The 16,924-nt window shown below is 40.7% G+C and overlaps 1 protein-coding gene across 4 annotated transcripts in view; it reads left to right on the top strand.

The window, feature by feature from the left end:
- THEMIS (thymocyte selection associated) overlaps positions 1-16,924 on the top strand; it is an 83,112-nt gene that overhangs the window by 604 nt on the left and 65,584 nt on the right. For all 4 annotated transcript variants that reach the window (XM_074819159.1, XM_074819160.1, XM_074819161.1 and 1 more), the window contains exon 2: positions 14,336-14,494. In XM_074819159.1, the coding sequence (XP_074675260.1) occupies positions 14,336-14,494 (159 nt within the window). The remainder of the gene's footprint in view (positions 1-14,335; positions 14,495-16,924) is intronic.

A 16,924-nucleotide genomic window follows, 5' to 3' on the forward strand; every position in this document is an offset into this window, starting at 1 on the left:
GCTACTTCAGGTGGTGCAGCAATGCAAAGGGATGGGTACGAGCCAGACAGGCACATCACAGGGGCAATGTTTTGCTGGGTTTTCCTGCTGCAGATCTTTTTATGGTGTTTTTAGTGCTGCGCTCTGCTTGTGCACAAAACACAGTGGAAGGATGGTAAAGAGGCTTGCACTGGTTAGGGCTTGGTTAGGGCATGGACTCTGTTGAATGACAGTGAAAACACCATGTCAAGCCCACGTATCAGTCTAGGAAAAGAAAGTTGCTTCCCTGCCACTGCAAGGGAAAACTTGGGGTCACGCTAAATAAAACTGAGGGCTTTATAAATCTGCTTCAGCTTCAGACAAATACCTGCTTTGGGATCCACAGTATCTATGTTAATCTAAAATTCCCCATGCTGCTCCATAGTAGGAGGAGAGAGGAGGTGGCCGCCATTAGCTGTGGACATGGAAAGTCTGAGCTGTGATCAGCAGCTGTGGCTGGAGTCGACAGTTCTTCCCTCCTTGAGAACAGCTTTTTGGGGCAGGAAGAAAATGGGAAAGGACATACTTAAGCTATGATGGAGCGTACTGTCCATGTTCTCCCAGTTGCCATCCTGACTGCTCTAGGAACTGTCTAGGACACATAAATAGTACTGATACGCAAAAAAGCATTCTGGAAAACAATCTTGGGCAAATTATCAGAAACTTTAGGAAATATGCTTTTTCTCACCTTTGACATGTGGTCTGTTCAAGTTTTACATTTTAAACTGGCCCAAGACCTCAAACTGAATTAAGCGCTTAATAAGGAAGCTACTACCTAAGTGATGAAGAGTGGAATTTAAAATAAAAATGAGAGGATGACCTCCTTAAGTTGGAGTAGCCACTATATTTGTCTCTTTCCACACACCTAGGAAGCAGAGGTAATGTAAATAAAAGTTGTGTATTTGTGTATATATATATATCTGTATGGATATGTTACACAAAATGCTGAGATATATATGTATGTACAAAATACTATGATAAAATTATCAGCACCCAGTTGCCAGCAGGTTTCTGAGTTCCTACAGTCTGCATCCTGCTGCTAGTGGATGGTAAAACTCGTACTAGTACATCTTTGGAGCCAGAGTATTTCAGCTTGTGCTTCCATTTACTGTGCAAACCCCTCCACATGAGGAGAAAAAAACCAGTGGTGACAGCTCACAGATCATTTTGCAGCAATGCCCTCGCATGTGAGAGAAAAAGGCTATTAGCTGATAGCTGTCTATAATAAAAAAACCTGCACAGCCTTGGGAGGGGGTGGTATGTGCCCTAGAGACCCGGGAATGTTTGCATTAAAAATGAGAGACCTTGTGTTGCTCTGATGCTTCTTCAGTCTTCAGCAGCACCACCTCTTGCTGTTCTCTGCTTCTGGTGGCTTTCTCTCAGCTGTACTCACACATGTTTCTACCAGCAGGCTAGATGCAGCACTAACACACATGCAGGTGTTTCTTGCTTACACCATGAGCAAGGCTGATACAGACGTGTTACTTGGCTCCCTCCCCTCACAATCGGCACATCCCTAGAATACTTGCAAGTACCTAGAAACACGGATGTTCACTAGCAGGCTTGTGCTGGTTCCTCTGTCGTCTTCTTCCTTGCTTCAGAGGATGCTTGAGACACTCAAGACACTCTGTGCCTGATAGGTTTGCAGGATCTAGGGCTACAAAAGCTCTTCTCAGGTCAGACTCTCCCTTTGTCTCCCTCCCTCTCTCCCTGAGCTCTCTGTCTGTGTCGGATTTCTCCTAAACTTTTTGCTCCCCTCCGTACCTGACAGCAGGGGTGAACACACTGTTCTGTGATTGCATTATGATTTATGTTGCATTTTCTGAAGCGCGAGTAGTGCTTCAGAAAGAGTCTGAAGTAACTCCTGCTATATTGCTAAACAGGAGTGGACCACTTTGTGCACTTTGAATTTCCATTAGGACAACCATTCTTTAGACCTTTCTCAGGCAGATTCTCCCCCCCCCCGCCCCCCCCAACAACCCTTTTGATTTCTCTTACCACAAGCAGTACACCAGCAATCACGTTGTGGGTAATGGCAGGTCTATTGACAGGGAACGTGGGTTTATTGCTATAGTTGCAGGGACTAAATCAGAGCATTCGTGCACTGATTGTAGTAGCTCCCAACTGGCTACAAAGTCAGCTGAGTCCTACTTGGATTAGCAGCTTTAAGGAGTTGGATTTCATAGGAATCTTTAACCATTCTCAGCACAACATGCAGATAGTAAGGGAGAAGATTTATTTTTAAAGCATTAGTTGGGATGATTAATTTTCTGGTGTAAGAATTTAAAATAGTGAGAATTTGTACTTATGTACTTCCTATGTATATTCCCCTTTCCACAATCCCAGAAAAAAGTGCAAGGTTTCTTAATGTCAGTTTAACCATGTACATAGAATGGCTACTGGAGTAAATAACGACCTACTAATCCAATTGCACTGTAACATCAAAGCTGCAGCAGCCAAACAATGAAAACTATAGCTATCTAGGTGGTAAGGAGACAGAGCTTGATTCATTCACTGGTCTTCTGTGGTGCAATGTGTGCTGTGGGGACGAAACTCTTCATTTACTCTATCTGTAAGCAATATTTTGCACACACTGCACTTAGGTCTAGATGATTTTACAAGTAAATATATGACTTGCAAATTAGCCCCACTGCTCTTGATAGAGTTTCAGTACCTCTGGAAGCATAAGGAAAGCATAAGTCTTTGTAAGGATGGATGTATTTTTTTCCATGTAGTAAGGTATTTTTATTAGAAACTGCAAAGTCAAGCTCCAGGGAGAGTGGGAATTTGCTTGTCCTTGGACAAGGTAAAAGCTCTAAAAGACCCCATTCTGCCTTCATATCCATGTTACACCAAATGCAATCTATGTCTCTCTTTTTAGACACAAGCATGTCTGCTGCAGCTCCTGGTGGAGAGTAAGTTGAAAACATGCTGCATGCACCCGTTCCACCATTAGTCTCTCTACTGGCCTATAAAAAATTATGTTCCTGATGCTATTAATGGAATTGTGATTTATTTAACTGTAACTCCCAAAACTGCAAATGGATGGAACTATATAGACCCTGTTTCCTTTCAGAATACTTTAAGCTAGAGAAGCTACAGATGATTGAATTTTTGCTGTTGGTAGTGAATACTACATCCTAGACACCTTTCTGAGGAAACTCTGTTCTTGTTCACCTCTCTGTTCCTGGCTTGAAGCAGAGGGAAGGGTTTCCCTGGGATGCTATCACTGTGTTTCATGCTACACCTGGAGTTTTGGGTTGGTTGAAGCCTTACCCAGTTTGCCTCAAGCAGGACAGCCAAGGTTTGAGGAGCTTGTTCATACTCCCATGTTCCCAGTGCCCCTTCCCTCCATCAATGTGTGACTGTGCAGTCAGAGCCCCAACCTGCAGTCACCGTCTACAGCAGCCCAACACTATGCAGAGTCAGGAACATGGGGTTGTAGTAATAGCCCTGAGTTCTTCTAAAGTGCCTTTCATTCATCACACTCAAAGGACCATACAGAAGTAGAGAAATTATTGTTATCCTTGGTTTAAAAACAGAAACAGAGGTGAAGGGAGAGGAAGGTTCTGCAAATCCCAGGGATGGCTCTCAGGGCCGTTGTTTTGGACTGTGCAGTCATAATATCATTGCTACTGGACTGTTGAATCTCTGAAGGGAATAGGAAGGCTGATTGTAAAATGAGAGCAAGTTTGCCAGATAGATACAAATATCTTGGTAATCAGCACTGATTAGAAAGGAACTATAGTGCAGACTGAAGTACATGACAATTTAATAGCTCATTAAAATATGTTATTAAAAAATTAAACTACTGAAACTCCATTGGAAACTGATTTGATTGAATATTTTTCTTTGAACATTTTAGTAAATATTGATGCATAGTGAGCTAAGTACTGTATGGCCACTGATTTTTACAGATAGCATGCAAGTACAGGCTTCCATCTTTATGTTGCAAAAATTATGTCTGTTTTAATACTGATATAATTATTTTATGGGTAATTGAATTTAATATTCTGCAGACTTAATTTAACCAGTGGCAGGACAGTAAAAACTGTCAAACTTTAATTGTGAAAAATGTAGAACTACTCAAGGCACCTATTCTGTTGGTGTTTCTTGCCACTAGCCATGTTCCCCTACCTGTAGCCTTCCCATTTTTGCTCTGCCTAAATAGAAATCCACATTGCCTTCTTTTTCCCCTAAGGCTAAATGCACACATCAGTGATGGGATTAGGACCCCAAGGATAGGGACTTGCCACAGTACAGGGAGAGTTGGTAGCTTCTCTCTGCAGTTCAACTGTTCCAAAGCAGCATTTGTGTTGTGTAAATTGCAGTGCCAGGACATCTCCTCCTTATGATGGACCCGTGAAACTCATCAGGAAAGTTTATGCTATGTGCTCTTTCTCTGGGGAGAAGGGATGTGTAAGCCAGCAGCCTCCATCTTTGCAGGCTGGGGGTGCAGTGAAGCAACACGCTGTAAATGCAGTGGTCCACTCCCTGCTCCCTCTCCTGGAGCTCTGGAAAGTGCCAAGTCTTTCTGCAGAGGAAAAAAAATGATGGGAAGAGACAATGGTGGGGTCATACAGACATCCCTGGTTAATGCTCTTCCAGGTGGAAGGGAGTTAAAGATGTTCAGTGTTGCCAGGTGGAGATCCCCCCTCTGGGTGGCTGCTTGGTGCTCTCTGACAGCTGCATGAGGGGCAATGAAAAAAAACCCCAATCCTTTGGGATTTGCACCTTCTTTGGGGAATATGAATAGCTTCATTTCAAAACTCTCTTTGGTGAGCTATAGAGAGCATGAACATGCTCAGGCTCACGGTTCCTCTTGGCTCTCCTTTGCTGGCCACATATCCACGTCTGCTCACCCTCTCTGCAGTTTCAATTTCACCCTTTCTGATTCTGTTACTGGGAAACAGCATCTTTCCAGCGTGCGCCTCCCTTTCCAGCTCTGCCCCCTTTTATGGGTTCAGCAGGCCAGCAGCAGAGTGCTGGAACCACTTACAAAAAGTCCTGTTAACCCCGTAACTGCAGCTAGGCAAACTGAATAGAAGAGGAATCCTTGTATAGGAAGTCTCAGCTGCCCAAGTCCTAATTTAGACAAGAAATTGCTTTCAACACTAATAGTTAGAAAACTATCATGTAGGATGCAATGATTTTTTACTGGTTTTAAGCCAACCTAGAGGGAACAAATCCTGCTCCCTTATCAGTGTGAAAAGCCAGTGAGTCAATGAAAGCTAGGATGTGAGGTCTGTATGAATATGTATGAATAAAGCAAGCTGCCTCTTCAGGATTAATAAAGGCACTTTTTCTTATAAAAAGCAACAAGACAATTTAAACAGAGGCTAAAGCATGGACAGCTTTGAACAGCTTTGATGAAGAGAATTAGGTTTGTATTTCTTACAGGTGAAAGATCAATAAAAATGACCTGTGCATTTACTGGGTGGACTCTCAGTTGAGTGCATGCCAAAGGGAGAATTGCACACAAAATGGTAGAAATTTGTGGTACAGTGTTTGCACTTGCTAATTTGTCTCATTTTTTACAGAGATAGAAGCCAAATCTGTCTGTAAAAATGGAAGGGTTTTTTTCCCTTGAACATCATTGTTTCCTTTACTCTCGATTCAGCAGTTAGCACTGAGTCCTAGGTACAGCCAGAGTAGTAGATAGTTTGGATTCTCTTTTGTGGTCAGTAGTCAGACCATGTTGGTATATTTTCTCTATTAATATGTACCACTGAAACTCTCCTGCGCTTGTTCAGGCTGCTTCAAAACCATGTTTTATTCTGAACAAGAAGGAAAGTGCCCTTCAGTGAATGCAATATGAGAACAAAACCTGACTTTTATGGGTCAAATATTGCTCATTTTATTCATGCTGCCCTCAATGGGATGACTCATCCAGACACAGTGAGAAAAATCTGACCCTGTATAGCTGGTGCTCAGGGTGAAGCTGTTTCAAGGATCTCCTTGTGGGGATTTTTTTTTCCATGACATTCAGCTTCAGGCCTCTCTATGGATGGCATGGGAGGTGGGCAGAATACCCAAACTGCCTGGCTTATCTCAACACAGGGATCAACCCCCTGCCTTGGCTTGCTGAGATGTGCTGGTTTCTTGCAGTGGAGAGGGTTCCCTGGCTGTTGTTGCACATCGTCCTCCAGGGATGCGAGGAGGAGGTCTGCAGCAGGACAAACCCCATTTCCCTACAGATGAACCTGACATCCTATAAAAATAACAAGACAATTTTCACAAACTCAGGCTCTGGGAAGATAAGGGGACAACTATAGCAAATGACAGAGGAAGGAAGATCCTGAAATAAACATCTCATGATACACAAGCCCATGACCATGCACCATTTCTGAGTTACAGGGCTTTTGTGGGGTATTTTTTTCTTCCAGTACGTGGTGATCTATGCACAACAGAACATGACATTAGTCCAGGTTCACTGTTTCTGATTAGATCTGTGGACACACAGTAATGGCACAAGGGGCAGCATGCTGTGATCTCAGTAGGGGAAGATGCTTAAACATGTTTCCAGTTCTGGGCTTCACCTGTGAAATGCTCAGCACTCTGGCCTGATCCTGCAACTTAATTTAAGCAGCTTTTTTAAACCTAGTCCAACAAAGCACAGGTTTTCTGTTAAACACACACTTCAATAAACATACCTTAAGTCAAAATAATTAACACTGCAAAGAAAATGAATAAAACTAAATGAAACACAAACAGCTAAAACAGTGACTAATGCTCTTCAAAAGCAGCTTTTGGCATTCTCTTCACTGCTACTGTAATTCCGACTTGTGTGGGTAAACCAAACAAAAGGTCAAAGATGTTGCATTTGGAGCTGTGGTTTCACTTGCTCTTTCCATTATAGTAGGTGCTGCACGCACAAAGCTCTGCTGCCACATGCAGAGCGCAAGCCCTCTGGATAGATGAGAATCAGAAGAAAGTATTAAAAAAGAAAAAAAGGCCATAAACCTATCAGGAAAGGAATAAATCAGAAACTGCAGAAGTAATTTTTTAAAAAATTCCATTATGATTGAAATGGCTTAAAGCACTTGACATTTAAAGTTTGACTTTATATGGCAAAAGATAAATCTTACAGCTTTTGTTTTTTGATGGTTTTGTGCTGGCAAAAATCAGACCCTCTGCAGCCTAATTAGGTAAGATCAAGATAAGATGCGTTCTTTGCAGAGAGCCTTTTGAAGGGAGTTTATGTCTGTGGCAATTCAGCAGCTTGGAGGATTTGTGTCCCAGACTGACCAAACTTGCAGATTTTCATTGCTTAGGATATTTTAAAGAGAAAAGAGCTGTTACAAAGTCCAGTAAGTTGCTCTATCACTTGATAGAGGATCTTCCACACAAATTCACGCTGCCTTCGTGACCACTGCTAACCCTGTGCTTCTGGAGCACTGTGTGGGCACGGGGGAGCTGGGCTCACCCACTCTCAGTGGATAAACCTTCTGGGGGTAGGAAGGAAGGGGTGGATAAAAGCCATACAGGTGCGTTATACTATTTGTAACCACTCCCACAGCCTGGGATTGGAGAGTGAAGCTGGGGCATGCTTCCTTCTTAGCCTGCCATTGTGCATATGATTTTCAGCCTCTTTGTATTTTCCCCACAAGATGTTAGTTTATTTGAGTTTAGTGGGGAAAATCCAGCACGCTGATAACATCTTCGGTGCTCAGGAAGTATTTGACTGAAAAAAAAGTGACACCTAACTTCTCACCATCAGCAACTGGTTGCTTTTCCCTACTTAATCAGAGTATAATATGATTAAAGTTATTAAGCAAAACTCTCCTCCCCGCAACTTTAAAATAGATCTCTCTTCTTGCCAAAGAACAGAAACTCTGAACAATTGGCTAACCCCCAAATAATGCCCCTAAAGAATGATATCTTTTTTATTGACACTAATTATAGATACATTATGCCCTTCATATTACTTTGGGAGCCTGCAGCAGCCTTAATAAAACTGTGATTTCAGCTGAGCTATGTTGTAGGGGAAAGCAGACTATTGTAATTCTGGCTGAATGGCTGCACCAGGGGACCATGCCTTTATATGAAAAGCAGAACCATTTCACCAGCCCCTTAAACAGAGTCACCTCTGATCCGGGAAGACAGCACCCATATGGGCAACTGATGACAACATAATAGTGGAGAAAGAAGCACTGGGAAAAGGACACTGGGACAAAGTTCTACACTTTCAGGACATGTAGGGACATCTTTCATCTCCCTGCAAAGCAGCCAGGTTCCCGGTTCTTTGGATTTTCTTTCAAAGACCGCTCAGCCTGCCAGCTGCAATGAATTTGGTGGGTGCTACTGAGAGATGAAAGGGAGAATTTTTTCCTTCAAGGATTCAAACTCATGGGGCTAGGGAGTCAATGCCTAGTGGTTTGGTTTTGTTAGGAGAAAAGCTTGGTCTTTGTTAAAAAAAAAAAAAAGAGAGAAATAAAAACAAAAGAATGGGGATATTTGGAAGTGCTTAGCAGCACCGTGTAGCAGACAGACAGTTAGACTGGGAGTCAGCCAGCCTGGGCTTGAGCTCCAGCCTTGCTGAATGGTCCTCTGTGCCACCTTAGTGAAGCCTTTTGTCTTGTTTGCACTCTCTCCCTAGCTCCCCTTGCTAAACTGCCCAGGGGCGTACAGCAAAAGGGAGTTACATACAAGTGATGTATTATTGTTGTTTAGTCATGGACCTGATTTTGAGTCATATTTCCTATCAGCATCAGTAAAACATTCCTTCCAAGAGCAGTCACTGGCAGTCACTGAATGGGGCTCTAAACTGCTGGGAAGAAAATGGGAAATATTACTGAGATTTTTTGCTGTTCTACCTTGTATTATAAAATCTTTCTCTCAGTGGTACTGTCATATGCCCTGACATGAAGAATGACATTCTCCATCTCATGCATGCACTGTATTTATATTTTATATTGTTTTTAATACAGAAAGACTCTTTTTGTACCTATAATGAGTAATAAATCAAATAAAGGGCTCATGTCAGAGAGGACAGTGGTGTGGCTGCTTAGCATTTTAGGAAAGATGGAGGAAAAAGATACTGAAGCAATTGTTATGGTTGCTTTGATGTGATCACAGCAGTTGCTAATATGGATTGTCAAACTAGAGATGAGTTTATGAAAGGATATAAATGTGTTTTTTATTGAACAAAGTAACAATCCAGAAAAGGTGGTTTCAAAGGCAACAAGCTCTTTAATTACAGCCTTCAAGGGCATTGTTTGATCACTGTAAATAAGCTGTTTTATTCTGGGTTCTGCTACAATGTTTTTTGCATTATATTGCATACATCTTTCTCAAATCAAAAAGATTCAGTCCTTAAGGTTACTTGAATTACATTTTCAACATCTTACAGCTGCTTTGTGGCTTGAGCGGGAAAAACACAGTTACTGTTGTGCAAGAACAAATAAATGTGCTAAAAGGTCCATTTTAATTTTATTTTTCAATATATTGTGTATGTGTCCATATCACACAGCTGAAGTAAAATCTTTCAGGGTCATGTTGTCACACAGTGGGTATTTTCACAATGTTTTAAGCCTAATTATCGTGGCTTTTAAAGGAAAAAATTTTTAGTGTCCCTTTTGAAAACCATGTGGTTTCCCTCCCTCCCTTTTATCAGCACAAATATTTGCTGCAAATGCCTAGATGACAAATCACACAGGTAACATTTTTCTTGTCTGAAAGTAATCTTCATTGTACTATTCCAGGCAAATCGCCAAGCAAGGGCTAAAATCAGGGCTAAGGCAATCTAGTTGCAGACAAATATGTAATTACAATCAATACGGTATGTGCAATTGCACCCCCAAAAATGAATCGGTTCTTGTATAGCTGGAAGAGTTTCATTTTTTAATGATTTTTTTATCCTAGTATCATTAAAAATGAGGCTTCTGAAATCATGGTCTTGGTCTGTTAGCCATCCTCCTCCCAACCTCTCACCCTCATAATCTTTCAACCTCTTGGTGTATTTCAAACAAATCTGATAAAGGAGGAGGTAATTAAAGTCCTAGAAGTTGCCCAGGAAAATGGTCATCTAGGTAGATATCTATCTGTGGACGTATATACACCTCTATCTATCAGCCTATCCGCTCATAAATGTAAGTGTTACTACTGATAAGGTGTTGAAGGTTGGTCTCTGACTTCCTTAATTGGATGGAAAAGGTGGTGGCATACCTCCGTTACTCAGTGGTTATACCAGCAATTTATCCAATGTCTCTTCTGGGATGAAAGGTATCATCCTATGGCCATGAGTCCTGGTATTCTTAGACACTCTTTGCTTCTACTACGTTAGAAGCTTTCCTCTCTTCTAGAAGACTTAAAGCATCCTTCCTAGCTACTTAATACCCTTTCCCTCTTGACGATGCAAAAAATACATATTTTCTTTCTTCCTCTTTTTTTTAATTCAAAAGGGGTTTCACTTTCTTTGGTATAATTACAAAACATTACCTTTGCCAGTGGATTACGTACCCATGTAATAGTTTATTTCTTTGATGGTAAGACAACCAACTCCCTTGATTTTTTAAAAAATTTTAATTAAAAACATGACTTTTTTTTTAAGTTTTCATTTTAATTTCACTTTTTCCTAGAACTGATACTTTTAGATGATTGATCCATTTGTTTTCCACAGCAATGTTATGTTTTGTTCTGATGAAAGACCCTGAGAGTTAAGGTGCTGTGACAGCCCTGTGTTTCTATTCTGTGCACACTCTTCTGTGGCTTGCAGTCTGGCATTTATAATCCATCTTTTTTCTGAATGCATTGTCTTGGCCCTTGATGTTTCAAACAGAGCCTGCAGCTCCATGTAATGCTTTTTGTAGACTCCAGCTTGAACTCCATATGCTTGTCTGCCTCAGGTACTTTCTCTCTTTTATGATTGCAGATTTTCTTTTCTTGTATATTTTACCCTTTCTTGTAGTGTTTTAGATTCTCTGCCATCCCTACAGTGCCAGGCCACTGTTTACCCTGTGTAGGTTTTATCTGTATTTCTCATGTTTTGCAAATTTTGATTGCTTTGTCAAAAGCTAAATTCAGTGTCATTCAATCATCTATTTTTGAGTGTTTGGCAGAGCTAGTCTCTTCTCATGGATATTGCCAGATTGGGTCTTCAGCCTTGGACCTGTCACTGGATCAGTGTTTTCACTTTTGGCAAGCGCCATTTATACTTTTTATTTTGTGATGGAAGGCAGGACTTCTCAAACTCTCTGTAGTACAATTTGTAGTTAAGCTATTGTGCCCACAGAAAAGCAAACCTGATAAAAGTAGTAAGTCTTTCAGAACCAGCCATGATCAGAAACAGTGCCCTTCTCTAACTCACCTCTTTATTTCTTGGTGGCACCACTCTGCTGCAGATATAGTCTGAAGTAGTGGTTAGATCTTATTCAATCACATCATTTTTTTGAGAGGTTCAGCCTGTTAACTGCTCCATTCTTCCCCTCAGGGCCATTGCTTGGTTTGGTCTCCTCCAGCTACCATGTTATTTGGAAATCAGCCACAGCCAGCGAGGCGACCGAACCTGCGTGGTTTGGTGCCTGTGCTCCTATGGAGTGGCACTGCCCGCTCGTGGGTGCACGGTGGGGCCCGGCTGCATCGAGGGGCACACTTGCAAAGGCTGTCTAGCAGAGATGAAAGCAAATGTGCCCAAAACCTATAATTAGTCAGTGTAGTTACTTTCATATGTTAAATGGTCTGTTAGGGGTCTATTTTCAGGTGAGGTAATCTGGAGAAACTGGATCTGCACTGAAGAGAAAAACCTCCAGAAGCCATGAGCTCCCATTTTGAGTAGGTTTTTGCAAAGAGTTGTTCAGAGGTGAAAATATTGGAATTCTTTGCTTCTCTTTCCATGTTTCTATAATGCAGAGCTCGTCACACTGGGTCCTCTGGGATTCCCTGTATCTAATAATATCATGGTTGCTCATGATCTCTGCTGTGTCTGATGTGAGGAGTGAGGTGGTTCAGCACAAAAGGAGTATTACCCTCTTCACGGCTGCTCAATCTTTCCCTCTCACTCTAATATGAAATAAGTATTGCACATACACTTTTCAAACTCTCATAAAATATCCTATGGAGCTCAGCTAAAGCAATGAGAGCTCTGATAATTCCTCATGTGTTTATTAGAGCAGCAGCCAGCCTACTGATGGGAGCTGTAGCAATATCCAGTGGAGACATCTGAGTTAGTCAATGTCAAATTGCTCAGGGACTAAAGGGAGACCAAACAACTATGTACTATCTTTATAATAAGAAAAAGAGATTGTTCTTTTTTAGTTAAATGACAGCAGCTCTCTTGGTCTTCTCCTTAGTACCATATTGGTTGAAAGGATGCATAAACAGTATGTTCTTTCACCTGACTGTGATTGTTATTTGTGTGGCACTATAATCCAGAATATCCTGGTGTGAGACAGAAAGGCAGAAGCCTGCTGGGAGAGTTCAGAGCCTAAGTACAACTGTTCCCTTGATTCTTTGTAGGATTATCAGCAAGGGAAACCAGTCAATGTTGTCACATCCAGCCTGCCAAAAGCATCTACCACATGATTTTTAAATATTTTTTTTAACCTAGATTCTTCTGCATAGGGTTAGAAATGTACCTCAGTACCTGTCTTCTTCAGGGGAGCAGCTGGGTATTTCCTGGTGTACATCTCAGTTGTGAGAGCATTGCACAAGCAACAGGCAGATTTGCCTGGACATGTCTTCACAACAGAGTAAACTTAACCAATCAGTTGCTCAGTGTTACTCTCATTCATCTTTCTGTCCTGACACAAACCCATTGTTCTGTGGTGCTCTAGTGAGGCTTTGGATTTATGCTGAAAACAGAGCAACTTTTGCTCAGGTTGGTCTCGCAGTGACTTCCAGTGAGACTGAGGTGTTAACCAAGTGCTTGTCATCTGCAAGTGCTGCAGCAGACTTGATAAATATATCCCAGATATTCAGTAAGAGATGCTTATTAGCCCATGTTAGGGTTGTGACTGGAATTGATTTTGAGTGAGCATTAGGAAAATCACTTGGCTAATAGTTACATTTCTGATATGACACCTTGGGGAAAAAAAAAAAAAGGGCTTTTTTTTTTTTTTCTCCCCAACAACTAAAAGGAGATCTGTCGAGTAAAGGATGTTACTTTCTGTGGGAAATGAGTTCTGCAGGCAATGGCAATATTTCAGTACAGGCCATCTCAATTATTGATTGCTACTATATAGCCAGAGGTCAAGTTGTAAATGTCTTTCATTGCCTGAGACCGTTCGGGTTACCTAGGTTAAAAGGAAAAAAAAAGAGAAAAAACTTTAAACTGAACAAGATGCAAGAAAGGGCTATTAGAGGGACTGTGGGAATGAAAATCTGTCTTCTCAGAGGAGATAAAGAGAATTTGTTTCTTCTGGATTTTTGTCAAAAGTGTGACCAGAGAAGGACAAAATTAACCTTGCAAACCCTTTGAGGAAGAGAGAAATGAAAATGAGAAAAAAAGTATTTTAAGTAGCAGGGCAATGTTAGTAGCAGAGCAAATGAATACACTCACCAATGCATTGGGAGTGGAAATGGGAATAAGGTTTCTCACCATGAGGGAAATTAAATTCTGAGATGGAATTCCAGAAAAGGTACTTTCACATCACTTCAGGACAGAGCTTGGTAAGTTCTTGGAAGGATCTGCACAGCATCAGAAGAACAGAAGCTAGCATTAAAGTCAACATTTCTGATGTTTTGTCTTCAATGCAATTCTATCTACAAATGGAACACTGTGTTTACTGCACTGCCTTAATATATAGTTAATTGATCCCAGGTCTCAAAGCTGCCAGGTCAGAATCAGTAGGCTCATTTCAGCATGAGGCAGGGATTACCACGTTAATTTGCCAGTTTTCCAATTTCTTGTACTTTCTTCAGGTTTTCTGATACTAGGGAAAGCTCAAATGCTGGTTGCACTTTGATGTCTCCTGGCCTCTCCCTAGGCACTTTTTAGGGTCTACAGGTTTTTGTCTTCCGTTGTTTCCTATGGGATATGCTATGCCCTGTGACATGCAGCTCTTGATGACCCGGGTGATCCTATGCTGTACTTCATTCCATTTTGGTCTAATAACTTCGAAATGCAGGTTCTTCAAACCTTGTTCTCCTTACATGCATCTAAGAACAGGGTACACACAGAGCTGATCTAGAGACCACTGAAGTCACAAGGTGGATTTTCTTGTGACAGTAAGGAAGAAAAAATTAAGTTAGTTATAGCAGGATAAGTATTATTTCATATAACTTAAATTTTAAGAAATTTTGCTTTCATTCAAAGAGGTAAAGACAAAGTGAGAAAAAGATGAATAACACTTTTCTTTTCTTTTGTATTTCTTTTCAGGCTCCATCTATGAAATGTTTGGAAACGAATGCTGCCTGTCAACAGGAGAAGTCATTAAAGTTATTGGCTTCAAAATTAATAAGCTCATAGCAAGTATCTGTGAGAATAATGAAGTCAGCCAGTTTTCAGCCAAAGTGGAATTGCCACTAAATTTTCCTGGTATAGTATTTCATTAATTATTTTTGAGGAATTATAACCCTGAGTAATCACCTTTGTTCATTTTATTGATTTGCTGTCTTGATTGATACTTGTTTGAGGTTATGACTCAGCTGTCAAGGATATAATTTTATCAGATGGCACAAGACACAATCAACTAGTTTTTAAATTTCAACTCTTACAGTTCTTTTTCAAGCCTGGATAGAAATTATTAATGTTATGTTTAGTAGGAATGTTTTCTATACTTGAGGTCACTCAGTGTAAGAACCACTACAAAAAATCTTCTTTTCAGTTACTTATGACTTTGCCAAACTTTGTCTGAGCTGAAATCTTCCTTGCTGTGTGCTTAGACTATAATTTATTTACTATTACTATATTTTTATTTTATTATTTTGGTATAAATTATTTTGACTACTTTGTTCCATTTTGGTTTTATTTTAAAGATTTATTTTAATTCCAGTGGCCAAAGTGGCTGCTCCATGCCTGGAAACATGATTAGAGGAAAATGGATGTGTTTTTCTGCTTGAAAAACACTTCAACTGTTCTACAGAGAATTCCCAAAATATCCAGATTTTGGAGGATGGACTTGAAATTTGTCATGTGGTACTGACTTGTTATTTGAAACATATCTTCCTCTGTTCATATGGCATTGTTAGGGAGAGCTAGCCAAGCACTGTACCCAGGGTACCTAGTTCATCACGTGTCATATTTATTCATTTTTGAATTCTGCTCTCTTCTCAGTTCCTCTACTGTTAGGGCCCAGCAATCTTAATTAGGGAAGTGATTGGGGTGCAGAGGGAGAAGTGCTGGGTTGTGCGTATCCATGTATGGGAAGCGGAGGTGGCAAACTAAGTTAGGAAACTGACAGAAAAAGATTGGACCTTGGAGCAGGGCAGAAGGATGAAGACTTGATATGCAAAGGTCTGGGACTGGAGGCAACGGTGAAGGTGGTTACCAGCATCATAGGAGGATTGCACCCACACAGAAATATATATGTAGGAGATTTCCTACACTGGGAGTCTTGCAGACAGCAGAAGTAATGGGAGGTCCTCAGGGAGAGGAGATGAGCAGGCTGGGAAACAGCTCAAGGAGGCCAGTGGGATGTGCGAGGGAGCCTGTGTAGGTCTGGGAGAGAAGTTATGGGACACTGTAAACACTGGGACAGAGCACACAAGACACAGCAGCCCTCAAGAGCCTGAGATCACATCCAGGACTCACTTTTGCTAATGCACTGGATGAGTCTACAGTTTTGTAGAAAAAAACCCCAGAATGTAAACATTTAATTAACACTGTATTGTACTGCAAGCACATGGGAGATTAAATTGATGTTGCATGGGGCAACAAAATATGAGTGTTTTCTAGCATTTGAGTGCTTGACTTGGTAACCTCACTGATGTTCTAATGCATTGCTGAGCACATGAGAATGTGTGCGCATGCACTTATATGGTTTAGGTTATGCCAATGCCCAAACTGGTATGTGCATTTTCTGCAGAGGGAGACACTTCTTGAAGCAAATAAAATGTAAAGGCACATGTGAATGCAATGTTTCATCTGAATTCCACAGGAAAACATCATTTGCCATGCCTTCATTTTCCATCTCCAAAATACAGATTTTTCTCTGAAATGGTCCTATATATAATTTTCTTTTCCCCAGTAGATCCTCAATTTAACTTCATATTTTTCTTACTTGGTGAATCAGAACCATTTATATGAGCACTTATTAAAAGACTTTTTTGGAATGTCATTTTCAAGCACTAGTAGGGCCCAAATGTAGTGATCAAAGACACTTTAATTTTCTGTGGCTACCTAGAGATATTGAAGTACTGCAGTACTGTGAACTCTCAAGACACTTGGTATTTTTCTTGAAATCCAAGCTTCTTTGCTATTATTAAAATTTCTTCTATCATCTCTAATATATATATACCTATAGGAAGTCACAGTCTACATCTTGATTGGCAGATGGATTTGAACATTTGAATCCTAAAATATCCAACACAACTGAGTGATAAAAGTAATCCTACATTTATTAATGTTGAATCTCCTGATTTTTAGAACAGAATGACTTGTGATTTCAAACGCTTGAACCTGGTGAATATGGATTTGTTTGCATTCAAGTGATCAATTTTACAACTTGGCATTTGGATGTTGTTGCCCTATTGAGCACATTTTCAAATTTGGTCTAATCACTACAATTTGCATGCATACTTATGAACTCTCACAACCAATGTTCTAGAAAACTGGGTTATTTCACTAGAAAAATAAATTCAGAGTTCATTTTGCTGAAATTTATCATTATTATCCTCCACATGACAGCTATTACTGAACAGCAGCACTGAAGAGGGGCATAATGACACTTCTTATTAGCCCAACAGGGAGCACCGCTCTCTTGTTTCTCTCTGTATATGTACTCTTATGCATTCAAGAGCTTTTTGG

Source organism: Strix aluco, chromosome 3, assembly GCF_031877795.1.
Source record: "Strix aluco isolate bStrAlu1 chromosome 3, bStrAlu1.hap1, whole genome shotgun sequence".
NCBI classification, from domain to species: Eukaryota; Metazoa; Chordata; class Aves; order Strigiformes; family Strigidae; genus Strix; species Strix aluco.